This window comes from Caenorhabditis remanei, chromosome V (genome assembly GCF_010183535.1).
Source record: "Caenorhabditis remanei strain PX506 chromosome V, whole genome shotgun sequence".
In the NCBI taxonomy this organism is placed as follows: Eukaryota; Metazoa; Nematoda; class Chromadorea; order Rhabditida; family Rhabditidae; genus Caenorhabditis; species Caenorhabditis remanei.
In genome coordinates, this window is record NC_071332.1 from 5,358,908 (window position 1) to 5,373,585 (window position 14,678).

At 38.7% G+C, this 14,678-nt stretch overlaps 3 protein-coding genes across 3 annotated transcripts; 1 reads left to right on the top strand and 2 right to left on the bottom strand.

Annotated features, from left to right (window-relative positions):
• Positions 1 to 8,452: 8,452 nt before the first annotated feature.
• Positions 8,453 to 9,250, top strand: GCK72_017433 (uncharacterized protein; the record flags this gene model as incomplete). The annotated part of the gene is made up of 4 exons (XM_003102324.2): positions 8,453 to 8,586; positions 8,632 to 8,806; positions 8,994 to 9,065; positions 9,113 to 9,250. The coding sequence occupies 4 exons, from the start codon at positions 8,453 to 8,455 to the stop codon at positions 9,248 to 9,250; spliced, it is 519 nt and encodes a 172-aa protein (XP_003102372.2).
• A 773-nt stretch (positions 9,251 to 10,023) lies between these two features.
• Positions 10,024 to 11,294, bottom strand: GCK72_017434 (uncharacterized protein; the record flags this gene model as incomplete). The annotated part of the gene is made up of 6 exons (XM_053732086.1): positions 10,024 to 10,103; positions 10,154 to 10,412; positions 10,460 to 10,559; positions 10,712 to 10,923; positions 11,088 to 11,136; positions 11,185 to 11,294. The coding sequence occupies 6 exons, from the start codon at positions 11,292 to 11,294 to the stop codon at positions 10,024 to 10,026; spliced, it is 810 nt and encodes a 269-aa protein (XP_053580999.1).
• Positions 11,295 to 12,552: 1,258 nt separating this feature from the next.
• Positions 12,553 to 14,063, bottom strand: GCK72_017435 (uncharacterized protein; the record flags this gene model as incomplete). Its single annotated transcript, XM_003102357.2, has 5 exons — positions 12,553 to 12,987; positions 13,035 to 13,134; positions 13,432 to 13,643; positions 13,691 to 13,880; positions 13,930 to 14,063. The coding sequence occupies 5 exons, from the start codon at positions 14,061 to 14,063 to the stop codon at positions 12,553 to 12,555; spliced, it is 1,071 nt and encodes a 356-aa protein (XP_003102405.2).
• Between the last annotated feature and the right edge of the window lie 615 nt (positions 14,064 to 14,678).

A 14,678-nucleotide genomic window follows, 5' to 3' on the forward strand; every position in this document is an offset into this window, starting at 1 on the left:
TTTCAATAAAAACATTATTTTCTGTATATTTTTGTGCTGAAAAACGCTGAAAATCACCGTTTTCAGATCCAGAAACATCAATTTCTCCATATTTTGATCTAAAGTTGAGAAAAATTAAGTCTGAAGGCTCCAACCCTTTACCTCCTGGAATCATCTCTATCACAGTGGTTCTCGTCTGGCTGAAACCTGTCATCTAACTGTAATTGTAATTGTAAGTATACCTGTTTGGTCGAAACAAGGAAAGAGTTACAGCTACAATTACAGTTAGATGACATGTTTCAGCCGGATAAGGGTCATTGTGATGGAGATGATTCCAGGAGGAAAAGGGTTGGATCCTTCAGACTCAATTTTTAGATCAAAATATCGAGAAATTGATGTTGCTATGAAACTATGAAATCGTCTTTTTCAGCACAAAAATATAGAGAAAATAGTGTTTCTATTAATATTTTCCTTCTCGACATATCCGCACATGTCGTTGCCATCTTTACCTCTGTAACCATAATCCAACGATATGTCACACCTGTGTGTGCTCTCCCTCTACCAATTCGCTTGATTGCGTTGGTCATTGCGCATACATCTCCCAATTTCTTCTGTTTCTGTTTCTCCTAAATCCCTTTACCTATATGCAACCAATTTCCTTCCTCTCTCTCTCTCTCTCATTAGCCCGTTCCAACCCGACGTACCTTTCTTTCCATTTAGAAATACCCCTAATAGTTTCCGTTTCGAACCCCGCGACCGTCTGTTCAATTCTGTCAGATTTACCGCACCACCATATATGCACAATAACATGACAGGTGTGACTGATTGGGTTCGACTGGGGTAGCTTGTGCATAATGAGGTTCTCTCTTTATTTGATACATTCTGCACCTGCCAGTACGGCTTAGATCTTCTCCTTCTTCGAAAGATAAAGATTATACCCAAAAAGTTGAAGTTTTTCGGAGAAGCCCCCCTGGGGCATACTTGTCACAGCAGCATCCTTCTTTTCTTAGCTTTCTTACAAATTATTAATAATGTGTATAGTTGGCACCCCGAGAAAAAGAAGAAGAGAATGATGAGGGTGAGAACGAGTGAGTCTAACTTTACACCAGGTCTTTTCCATTTTTCTTTTATTTTCTAAGGCTTCTGATTCGTCCAGATGTTCCCTATGGAGAAGAAGAAGCTCATGTTATTATAATTAGCATATCTCTTTCTTCAATTTCAAACCAATTAATTATGTGTTGTGTCATCGAAAACCCTCTATTCCGGGTTCATCCTTCTCCACTTTTGTTGTCGTCTCGGTGGTGAAGAGAGACGATTTGTTCCTCCCCTGCTGGTTTAGGATGGCAACAATTCGAATTATACGGTGAAGATGATCATGGGAAAGTTTCCCGCATTGTGAGGAAGGTCAGATTTACTCTGACTGAGATGAGAAACAATTAGTTTTGAATCTTCATTTTGTGAAATTCGCTTCGAAAGTTTCTGAAATTCTCTGGTCTTTCCTGTGAAAAAATAGTTTGATTTCAGTCCTTGGAAAGATTTTTCGAATTCAATTTTCTAATTTCGAACGGGGTTTTTCGAGTCCTCCTGTAATTTTCTACGAATTTTGAGTTCAGAATTATAATTTTGTAGATCAAAACTTGTATTCGAGTATCTTTTTTCAACATTTTTTGATCTAAACGACTACTGTCAAATATCTACAGCATTTCTCATGTTTCTCATGAGAGTCACCAATGACTCATTCTATCTGAATTGTAATTTCGAAATCATTTCTCTCTTTCGAATCTGAGAAATAAAAATGTGATTTTTTGTGTAGATCAAAAGTATAGATCATGTCTCTAAAACTGTATAACAAAATATGGAATATTTCTACATCTCGGAATCTTATCGAGGTTTTGATCTACTCCTCTAGAAGATTGAATTCTCACATAGTATAACTTTCACTATTTTGACCTTTCACCCCCCTCCCTCTCATCCTATCTAATCTTGTCTCATGTTACTTTCTCCTTCTTCTTATTCTCACTACCAGATGATGTAATGAATCTCGGAATATTGGTATTATTTGAGGCGGATTATGCATTATGAGAGATCGTTAGCATCACCATCGTTATGACCTCCCCCCCCCTTCTCACCTCTTTTCCCGGTTTTGTTGTTGGTTGGCAACGACGACGACGACGACGATATTACTAATATCGAGTGACACCTTCATTTTCCTCTCTCCGTTCGCACTATGATGAATACCGCAATAACAATTTTCTCCCGGGAGAAAGATATATTCACCTGTTCTCTCACCTTGTTGATTGGGTTCAATTAAAGGTTTTAGGGTTTCGGGGAGACTTTTGAATATAGATTGAAATCAGCTTAGATTTATAAACATCTAATAGAAAGACATGTATTGCTGGCCTTTTTAGTCAAAATCTTTTTTGATTACATGGAAAATTGGTCCATAAAATCTATGAGTCACCTCTTTGGATTAGTCATTGAATAAGAAAATTTGTGTTTTTCCTCCTTTTTTCAGTGGAAAACACTGTATTTATTCCTATTTTCTTCAAAATTTCTTATTTCGATAGCAAAATCACCTTCAAAGTTGTAATTTGTTGCTCAAAACTGACACGAAATCCGTTAAATTTTTCGATATTTCGTTTAGGAAAATAACTTTTTTCCCCGGTATTCCTATAGCTTTTTTGCTTTTGCCCCCTCCCCCCCTCATCTTTCTATGAATCTTTGCAACAGATGTATGCACAATGAGCTTCCTACAGAATCATCAAGTATCAATAATAATTTTTCCCCCTCCCGATTCTCCTTCCATCTTGAAATTTGATACCAACGAGTGATCTTGAAGATGATATCTTTGCCGCCCTGCCATGTTGCTCCTCTTCTCTTTCCGAGAAAATTGTGAATTGAATACCGAAATCGAATCTCCAAGTACCCCCTCCTTCGTCCTCGTGGAGCATCTGTATAGGAGCAGGTTGCCTAATCCATCTTGACACTTCTCTCAGCTTTTGAATGATGTCAATTGGAGACAAAAATGAGGAGAACAGATGATGATGATAGAGAGGATGAGTAATTGGGAAGCACAAATTGCATTATTATTATTGTTATGCTGAGGACGCTGATGTCGATTTTTTCCATCGCTTTTCTTCTGAGTAAATCATCTGAGTAATTCTTATTGTTGCAAAGTGTGACCAATGTCTGAAAGTGGGTGCTGACAAGGTCACTTTTCTAGTTTTCTTTCCCCTTTAAAAGCCTTCTTCTCTTCCTGTCAATTCGCTGGACTAGTTTCATCCTTCTCTTTTGTCCACAATACATGACGTTCGGTTCGTTCCATTTGCATAATTAGTCGACCTCTTCTTCCCAAAAGGATGAATGGATGAAAATGTTCCCCTCTTCATCACCTCCCCCGCTCCGCTTTCATCTACTTTTGGTCAGTTTTCTCTAATATTGTTGAATGAAAGAGGCGAACCCTTGACACACCACCACCACTACATCCGGTTACTTGAAGTTTTCATAACTTAGAAGGCCTGTGGACATGGCATCTTTTGGAATAATCCAACAAGGAATCTGAGGTTTTGAGCGCTTTTTCAATCACTGAGAGAATCCGTAGGCTGTTAAATCAAGATTTTCTGAGTTTCCTCTAAATTTGTTGCTTTTGTAAGAAATGAAGTTTTATTCTGCACCGCTCTATTTTTAAGAGTGTCTTTATCTGTCGTTTTTCTAATGAATGTTTTCCTCCTGTCATTTATTAGCACGGCACGCTTCTTGCAACTCCGCTCTACCGCCAACGAGAGAGTATCGGCGAGAGATCCGAAGTCAGTGCACTTCTTCAAGGTCATTTAATTTATAATTTTTCTTTATTTCATATATTCCAAAAAGCTGATCTGCCTTATTCAGATTCCTATTATTCTCAGCGCTTTTCCATTATCCATTCTTATCAAAACTGTCCATTTACCATATCCTAAACCATATTATATTCTTCCAGAACATCCACATCATCCCCAACGACTGCTCAAACGTCAACGGAAAGTGAGCTTGTTTGGCGAAGAGCCAAACACAACGCTCCACCGCCATCCACCACATCCAAATCGTCTGCTCCTCATCAGTGGTCCGCTGTCAATCACGAGCTGAAGAATCGACAGCAGAAGATTGCAAAGGTATAAGATAGTAGTAGCCATCTATCATTGTCTCATGAGAGAAATAAATTCATTTCTCTCTCTAAACGAAAACAAAACGTTTTCTCACCGCCTTCTCAGACTTTCTCGCGCGGCGACAACTACTATAAAAAAGACGAGTTTGACGGAAAAACTGTCGAAAATCAGAAGAGAAGAGACCGTCTGAGAGGTCTGATCAAAGTCTAGAAACAATTTCGAAAAGTATAATCTCTCCTGCCTACTTACTATATTCAAAACTTCCACCTGACCTCTCTCTGTCTTTTTCGGAAGAAATTGTTCGTATAATTACCCCATCCCGCCATTTTTTCACAAACGAGAAGACACTACTCCGTCAATCATTGTCTCTGTTTTTCTGTCGCTTCATTGTTTTCGTCTCGACGATGTCTTATTCTTCTTTTTCGTTGACTTCTTTTCTCGTTATGTAGAGAGACTGCTGGAAATGAGAACTGTAAATTACAGTCTGTAATAGAATGGGCACCTTTGAAACTATTTCATTTTAAAAGTAAAGAAGATTTCAAATTGCTTTAATTCTTTCAGATTTCACCCAAATTTCCTAATTCTACTATTTTTTAGAATCAACACGTCAAAGCGCTTCGAATGAGTATAATCATGTCCTATCTATGATCCCCCACCCTACTGTATACGGGTTACTGTAGTTTTCGCGGGGGGGGACCCAACTTTCACCAAAAGAGGGCATGATTATACTTCTAAATTTTACTTTTTATCTCCTCTGCAACACTTTATTTTTCCTCTGCGTGTTTTGAATTTTCGATTCCAATACGTTTATTTTTTCACAAAAAAGCCAAAAATTTAAGTGTTTCCCTCCTAGATGAATCATAGGTTATGTCAACTCTTTTCTCTGAGAAAACAACATTCTGCGTTTGAAACATTTTGAGAAATTCAAGACAGAAAACTTCAAACCTTATCTTTCGGGAAAAAACAACATTTTTTCCTTTTCTCCCCCGATTAAAGTAAATACAGTAGTTGTTTTTCTCGGAAAAAGAAACCATAACAAGAGAAAAAAGAGAGAAAAACATTGTGTACAATCCGAAAATTGCGCCTATTTTGCATACTCCTCTATTTTCACTAAATTCTGTTTTTTTTTCAGGTCCTCCCAACTCCTCAACCACGTGGACACCATAATCGTAACATGTCGATTGTTGGAGGCGTCGGACCGGCGATGATGTCGGAATGCCGACGATCTAGTGACTACGCACAACTCTGTGATTTCGCCTCGGAAAAGCATGGAGTTCATTTGGATGTGCATTCGAGTGAGTTTTGGCTGAAATTTCTGAATCTTGACCAAAAATTGTAATTTTTTGTAGAAATCGAGGATGACGCTGTCAGTGTTGCTGGAACCGTATTCAACGAACCATGGGATTCCAACGTCTGGGAGAATCTTCTAGATTTGGCACATCATGGAGATGAATCCACGATGGGATTGAGTGAGTTCAACCCCTTTTCTCTTCCAGTTGTTAACAATTCCATTTTCCAGAAGTTAGCGAGCCAATTCAAGAAGAAGACTCTGATTCTGATAGAACTGCCGGTGGAGATTCCACGTGTCAAATGGATTCAGATGAGGATGACGATGATGACGTCGAGGATGAGGTGATTCGATGGCAGACTGAGAAGATGATGAGACGACCTCTGCCGAGTGATCGAGTGACTGTGAAGGGGTGGGAGCAGGATGCGGATGCTGGAAGCTCGAAGTTTAGTACTTTGGAGAGTCGCTCGAAGAATGGATCGATTGCTGGAAGTACGTTGAGGAGGCAGCCAGAGGGATCGTTCTCGATTCGAAGTCTTCCACGAGCTCTATCCAGATTCTCACAAAGTATCGGAATGAATGGAATGAGTGCAGCGGCGTCATTCGGATCTATTGATGACCTCCCAACTACACTCCCATCAATGTCTCCACTTCTCAGTGGACGTATTTCGAGAGCTCAATTGCCACGTAGTGCCAGCACTGATGAGAAAATAGGACGGGCGGTTCAAGAGTATGTGGAGGAGTTGGCTGAAGTGAAAGAAGGAGACAACGCTTGCTTTGGACTGACTCTCCGACAATTTATCGCGTGCACAAAAGATACGAAGGAGACGGATCCGGCGGTGGTGATCCGAAATGTTCGACAATTTATAAATGGAATGAAGAATTATTTGGTGAAGCATGGAGAAGGAGATTTGCATCGGATAATTGATGAGGAGAGTGCTAGACTGAATAGCAATCAGATTCTGAATATTGACGCGGTGCTGGAAGCAGTTCTTCACAAGTTGCTCTTGAGAGAAGTGAAGCCATTGCTCTATCATGTTATGATAAAAGAGCATTCAAAGGCTGGAGCTCTTCAATTGATATCTCAGAATCAAGGAGTTGTACGGAAGATGAATCTGACAGAGTTGGGATTCACGAATCCAGAATCTCTGGTGACGCCAGCTCCATCGATTCTGGAGCAAGTCAAGCTTTTGATGAGAAAGATGCAGAATCACTACTCGCCGATGAAGAAGTTGGAGAATTTGATGAAGGCTGTCGGATTGGTGCTTGGTTGTCAGAATAATGGGAATGAGAACGAGAATCCGACGGATCCGATGAGTTGTGGACATCGAGGATTGCCTCCAGGGGACGATCTCGTTCGATGGTTTGTATATATTCTGGCACGTACGTCGACAGTCGGATGTGAAGTCGAAGCGTGGTATATGTGGGAACTCCTTCCCCAACCAGTTGTCACCCAAAGCGATGCATCGTACTATCTGACGTCACTCTGGTCCGCTGTTCACGTTCTGAAAAGTGCTGAAGCGATTCGACGACTCTGTGAGAATGATCAGCGAGTCTTAATGTCTCTGGACTCTTCTCGTCACTGTTGCTCATCACCACTTCTATCAACTGCTACACTGACACGTGGCACATCGGCTGGCCTCGTTCAAATGATTTCCGCAGCCACGTGTGATGCTTTCGTGAAAATTGCGATTCCGGATGAGGCGATCGGGTGTGTACGATACGCCACATTCCCAGGAGTTCCTATGCTGACGACGTCGAAGTTGAGCAGACTCGTCGCGCATCAGCAAGGAATCACGAATCCAGAGGAGCACGGATTGTGAGTTTTTATATAGAAGTTCAACTGATTTTTCAAGTTTTTCTCCATTTCCAGATATCTCATCGCCGAAGGATTCGAGTCGTGTCTCCTCCCAACGGACTGTCCCGTCTTGGTGCATGAGCAGCTCAAGAAAGAGAACAAGCCGCACATGTTCGCCTACAAACGACACGAGGCGAAGATCGCATGGCCACGTGCAGCAATTTGTTAAATTAATCCCTGTTACATAATTTCCCAATTTAAAAAAGCTTTACATCCCAGTCTCTCGCATTTCCAAGACATTTCTCTCCCTCCTAATTTGTATTTTATTGACCTCCACTTCCCTTCCTCATTTTCACCATTATGGGTACTGTACTGTCAAAATAGTTTCCTATTATTTTATGCACACATTTTTTATTCGTCTCGAAACTACTTTTTGTTCTGTTTTACTTCTTTTTCTTACCACTACCAACAGCGCATTGTGAGTCCCGATTTATTTGTTTTATTAGCCTTTCCCATCGAGCATTTCCTTTTTTGCTTTTATCCACTCCAGTGATATTTTTATTGTCTAGATCATCTTTTCCACTGAATATTTGTATATTTTGAACGCATCAGAGTACTTTTTACTGTTATATTCGTCTACATAAAGAAGAGTAACGGTTTACATGTTTTGTTGAAATAAGCAGCATCTTTGGAAACATTTTCAGAAAAATCTTCAAAAAAAGAAAAAAGATCCACTTGTCCGTGAGGAGTACACAAAGTTCGGATTCTAGGCCAACAACAGGAAAGTTCGGCCGTTTCGATTTAAAGCGGAAATTTTGAATTAAAAAAAGGTTTGTGAATTATTTAATTCCAGATGAAACTGGTGTAATTCGCAAAGTTACTGGAAGGAAATAAAACTAAAAAATATCTCATTTTAGAATTTCTTTCTTGAAAATCTCACCGAAATATTTACGTTCAGAAACAAAAAAAACTGAAAATAGGTTTTTGCAGTATCTGTGTTGAATATACCTTATTTTCTAACGATATCGCCCCTAGATGATATCAAAACTTCAAAAATAGCAATTAAAATCATATTAGTTCCCGGATCCTACAATAAATCAGAAAATTATACTTTAAAAACCAAAAAAACGTGTGAATGGTGGCGGAGCGCCCGAGGCCTTTGCCACGTGGCACGCGGTGGCACGGGTCTCAGAAAGAGGAAAGAACAAAAAAACTACACATTCTTCTAATATTTGTCGCAATAAAATGGCGGATCCGGAGATCGTCGAGCCTTCAGAATCCCTCCCGAAGACGTCGATTCGTCGTCGTAGCTGTGTGGTTTGTCGGAAGCCGACGCCCAATCATTATGTCACCTCATTCACTCGGGCACCAGAGAAACAGTAAGGTTTTTAAAACTTTTTTGAAAATGATTACTTTAATTTCAGAGAGCAATGGACGTGTCGATTGGCGAATGGAGATGAGGAGTTTGCGACTGATTTAAGGGAGAAATTGGCGGCTGGAAGGAAATATTTGTGTCTCGATCACTTCGATCGAAAGGATCTTGTGCATAGAAAAATGGATGGAATGGAAGTTATCAGAAATCGATTGCCGATTCCATATGTAAGTATTAGCACTGCACGCTTTTTACAACTCTATAGAAACCGATGAAAATAGTGTGCGAAATTGAGAGGCTCAGAGAAAATGAGACATTTTTCAAGGGAATTTCAGTGGAGCGCAGTTGTAAGAACTGTGCCGAGCTAATAGGGTTTATTTTAAAAAAAACCAACAAAAAATATATTAATTTCAGAGAAACACATATTTTGTCCGCCATTCGTTGACAGACACCCCTTCGACTTCAGAAGATACAGACATGTCTCCAGTAAGCTCTTATCCTTGTTTTGAAGATAACAATTTTTAAATTTTCAGATTCCCGAGAAACGCCGTAAAATGTCGACGCCAACTCTCGCTGGAAAAGGAGCTGAGTTGGATCCGGCGTCGATGACCTTATTGATGGACACTGTCAACTTGTATGTGAAGAGAGCGATGGAGGAGGCGGATGTGTGAATAATAAGAGATTTTCTGTGTTTATATTGTATTTTTTCTAAAATTTTTCTCAATAAAGTGTAATTTTTATGATAACGTCATTATTTAAACATGTAAAGCAGATTAGTTAACTATCTGAAAATGGATAAAAAATATAATGTGAATTTAACCAAAGCGCTAAAAAAACACGCGGGGAGACCGTACAAATCGAGAAGAACTTGCGATCGAGCAGAAACGAATCGGGAAGAACGCAAAGCATGCGGCAAAGTGAACGCAGATGGGATAGTCTCAATAAAGAAATCAAAACTGAGCCAAATGGATGTCGTGGTGAAGAATATTCAACGACGGTATTACTGTAGAAACCAAAAAATCATCTAATCTCGATAAAATTTCAGATATTAAAAGAAAGTAGAAAAACGCAAAAGTTAATGAAAGAGAAGCGTTCGGCCCTCGAGACGTCAGTACAATCCACATCAACATCATCTTCTACATAATGGTTCCAGAAGAACTCAAATCTAGCCTTGGTAGCTTCATTTTCACACATTCCTGTCCATTCACTCTATAGTTCAATTTTTTCATGCATTGTAAATTTCATCTGAAAATTGTATTTTCGTTCAATGGGTCACGTGTATTTGCATCTCATCAATAAAAAGTAGTCCCGAAATATTTGTACAAAGTTTTATTGAATAATTGTGGCCAATAAGAAACTTGAAAAAAGGCAAAATTGTAGTTTCCTGAGTTTTAGGAGGTAGTGAAAATGATAAGGAAAAAGGGATAAGTTTCTTGTATTCCGCTTAAGAGATAATCTCATAATCTTTTTCTTCTTGTTCTTCTTGATCTTTCCTTGCAGCTTCATCTCTCTGCTGATCAAAATCTGAAATTTCTATAATTAATTATTCCATTCAACTTTACACCCAAACTAACATTCTTCTGTTTGTTCAGCTACATGTGAATATTCCGTATAGGATTCCTGAAGCTTCTTTCTACCTGTGTTCCACTCTTGATCAAGATGGGAAATAGAGGATCGTTTGAAGAGAAAAACGAAAAAAGCTAAGTAGTAACAAGCCACATCCAATGTCTTGTAGGTATCCGATTGGGCATCAAGACGATGATTTCTTGCGTATTGATGTGAACAGAATATCGAGAGGAAGAACAGACCGTCGAAGAGGATATATGTTAACAGCTGAAAATATTGTGGTATTGGGGAATTTAGACTAAATTGACACTTACTGCTTTCCAAACAGGTTCCGCTATCAATTTCATACGATTTTTCATTTGCTCTTTATGGGTGAACGTAATTCGTTTCATTCGGTTGGATGAGATAAGTGATCTGAAATAACTTGATGAGAAAAGCGGGGAAAGGAAACTTAACCCTCACTGATGCTTATATTTTCTTGATATTTCTGTTTTCTTTTCTTACTTTCACGATACTTGCGATCGTATTCAATAAATAAATAAATCAAAACTAGTTGATCAACTCACTCCAACTTCTCGCACTGAGTGACGAGTTCTTTCAACGACTTCTCCCATTCAATTAGATTCCAGCCAAAGAATGGAAGGATTAGAACTGCAGTCGCGGCCAATGCCATGACTGTTTTTGAATCATAAGACTCATTATACGTGATGAATCCGGAAGTGCAAGCTAGCAGAACATAAATAAACATTGCCAGTGTAGTTTTGGATTGTTGGGATTTCTAAAAACGAAAATAAGAAAAATACAACTCATTTAGCTTACCATGTTACTGTACTCCTTTTCCAAATCATTCAATCCACTGAGAAATTCCTCTGTGTTTTTCATCAACCATTCTCTGGAATTCGAGAACTTTTCGTCCACTTCTTTGTGTATTGCTTCGAATACCTCCTGTTTTAAAATACGACCCTTTCCGAAATCCATGAATACGGTTTTTCTGAAAATTGCAAATATCTGAATAAATACTTCAAGCTAATTTACTAACTTGGCATATCCAAACGCACTGTCTTCAAATTCTAACGCTGCTGCTTTTACTTCTTTTTTGATTACACCGAGAACCTCTGGAGATAGTCCAGTTTTTTCTTCTGTATCCATCGGGAAGAACTGTGGAAAATTATGTTCTATGTTATCTTTAAGTTCAAAATCTAATCGACTTCTAATAAATGAAAGACAGAATAACCGATCAATAAGAGGTCTCGTGCACTTTTAACAGAGAGAACGGATACATAAGAGAGTCTGCAGACGTCGAGAGAAAGAAAGAAGAGAGAAGGACTCTGCATAGCCTGGTGTGGGAGGGAAATTACCGGGGAATGATATTTAGAACAGTCAGATGAGATACGGAAAAGTATAGAAGGAAACTAGCCAATTCATGCTTCACCAACTTTCGGCAACAGTAGTATTTTTTACTAGAGTCTCATAAAAACTATGTCTATTCAAACCTTGCAACAAAAATCAATAAATAAGACAAGAAATCATAAAGAGAATTCGTGAAGACGCGAAAAACTCCAAAATTAATTATTTTCCACGAATTTGATGTTTTTCGTAAAAAACAAGATTTTTTGAAGTGTTCACCAAATGTCGATTACAGTACGTATAAGCAAGTTTTTTCTGAGTGTCTTGACCAGAAATAGCCTTTTCACTGTTTCGTTTTCTACAATTGCTAAAATTTATCTCGAAAAGAAAAAAAAATCAAAATTGATGCGGAGTTGCCGAAAAACAGTTTCAGGCAAGCATTGCAATTTACATTTTATTTGTTTTGAAAGTTCAAGAATGTTGGAAGAAACATAGCTAAACTTTTGATTCATATCTCGTGTTAATTAATGTAGTTCAGATTCTCAGTGGTACCGTAGTCTACAGAATCACGTTTTCCGTAAATACTGTGATTGAAGCATAATTTGAAGCATAACGATCTCCGACTTTTGTCTTTCTGAACTTTCTTCCTAGCCTCCATTTATCAAACATTTTTGTACATATCCATCTTCTTATCGGAGTCTTCGGCTTCTCCGGGTAGCTTTGAATGTCTCTCCTAAATCTCTTGGCTATACACTCACCTTCAAAAAATGTTTTAAGTGATATCGCCCCAGAGACCCCAAAGAAAATGATTCACATTACACAATGATTAATTGTCAATCCCCCCTTTCTCGTTTCTCCTTCTATCTCAGGTTGACTTTTTTACATCTGCACACACAACTCAACAACTAATCGTAAAACGCTCACGCAACAAATAACCAGATAAAAGTTTATTAATTTAAAAAAAACGGACAATGAGAATCGAAAGATACAAAAAGAGATCGAGAACAAAAAGAAGAAAAAAGAAGAAAAAAGATATAACAAAAATGAGAAAGGAACCAAATTAAGACTCTGAGCCTGAACCTGAGCCTGACCCATAATCTGAATTTGTATCTGTCTCTGACTCTGATTCCGGTTCATACTCTGATTCAGATTCAGAATCTGCTTCAGAATCTTCTTCTTCCTCATCTTCATCCTCTTCTTCATCCTCTTCATCTTCATCTGTTTCAGTATCTTCTTCACTATCTGGTATTTCTCTCCTTCTTTTCGCAAACTGTTCAAAATAATCTATCACTATTTTTCTATAATGGCTGCTTTGATTAGCACAACAATCAACCGATCTCAAGATCACTATGAACGGAAATAGGACGCTGAGATAAATGTTGAGGTCGATTTCTGAGAATGAGTCTTCCAATGGATACTTCCAGCGTAGATTCAGAAAGTAGATAATCATCACAGTAAGGACGTAGAAAAGGACAAGGTATTTGAACGTGCGAGTCTGCAAAAAAGCGAAAAGTCTGTCTGAATATCTATGGGACAACTTACGAGTCTTGGATCTATAGCGAATAACTGATAAGTGCGGAGTCGTAAATGATTTGAATCGGTCCAAAGGGTTGCTCTCGGTATTTTGAATTTGGATATCGTGCTGAAAGTTTGAGTGAATGAAACTCTTAAAACAAGCTAGTTCCGACATCTAGATGAGCTCATGAAAGACACTTAGAGTACCGTAAAACCTCTAATAGAGGTGTCCCCAGTAGAAAAAGTTCACAATATCTCAACTGAAAAATATTTTCTAAGCATTCGGCTATATTTTGTCTGTTGTCAACTTTTTGATATCTCCTTTGAGAAAAAATATATACCGTGTTAAGTAGACTTTGCTGGGAGCACCTCTTAGTGGTTTTACGGGAAGCAATTTTCAGCTGACAACTTTCCAAACACTTACCTCAATTTTTCGTACATATTGAGCGTCGTTTGCGTTGCCTTTTGCCATATGACAAGATTCCAACCAAAAAAGAATGTCAGAAAAGCACTGAGTACACCTAGTATCCTGACTGATATCACATTGACGGGACTATATAAAGAGATGAGTCCGGAGAATAGAATGAATATGAAGTATACGTGTATTAAGATCACAGTGACTCTTTGACGTCTAGCCTGAATAAGTTAATAAGATTTTGAAATTTGAAACAAAAGATACTTACCGGAATCGCTATAACTTCCTCCAAGTTGTCTAAATGCTCCTCAAATTCTTCTCTGAACTTCTTCAAGTACGCCTTCTTGTAATAATAAATTTTTGTACTGTATTCTTCTCGAACTAGCAAAAATAATCTGAAATCGTAGAATTTGTCTGTAGTTGCTGCGTCGCGTGCATCTTCATAACTTATTCCGTTTCTGAAATTGAGAGTTGTTGAGAGAAAATTCCTGCAAAAGAAAGACTTACTTCTCTGTTTCAAACAGATTCGTAAATTTCTTCCATGCCGCTTCCACTTCATCGTCGACCATTTTCACCACATCGGGAGCTAGCATCCATTTCCTCAACTGTTCAGACAACACGGGTTCATCTGAAGTGCTCATCTGAAAGAAGAAATATGAGGCTTCAAAAAAGAACAAAATGGTGGCAGGACAAGTGTAATTCGAAAATGAGTAGGCAGAGGAAAGACACAGGGGTCGGGCGCCCTCTCTCCGATGAAGAGAGAGTTAAGTCGAAAGAGAACGGAGAGTTAAAACACAATGGGATAATGAGAGATTTGGACACAGACTGCCCAGGGGTCATTGGAATGAAGGACAAGAGAAATATGGGAATTAATGTGACATGTTTAGTTGGAAGAGGGGGGATTCATTAGAAAGATCGCTCCATTTTAAATGAAGTTTTTGTTTGGCACGATGCCAATTGAATCATTCTTCTTGTACATAGAAACTACGGGGGGAATCTTCCCGCGGTATGTTTGTTCAAGTGTCCGCAAAACTTACTCGTCTAACTCTTTGGTTTATCGCTGTGAGCTTAGAGAGAAATCAATGAACAAAGGTTTCTCGGGGAAATCATATACAGTATCGGTCAATAGGTTGAGCTTTGGCCGTTTTCAGTGAAAGTTGTCCAAATTTGAGAGTGTGTCATGGTAATGCCGATTGTCACACCCAGTAGGTATTCCATGAATCATACAGATCAAAAGTAGAGCTCTGTTTTTGTAG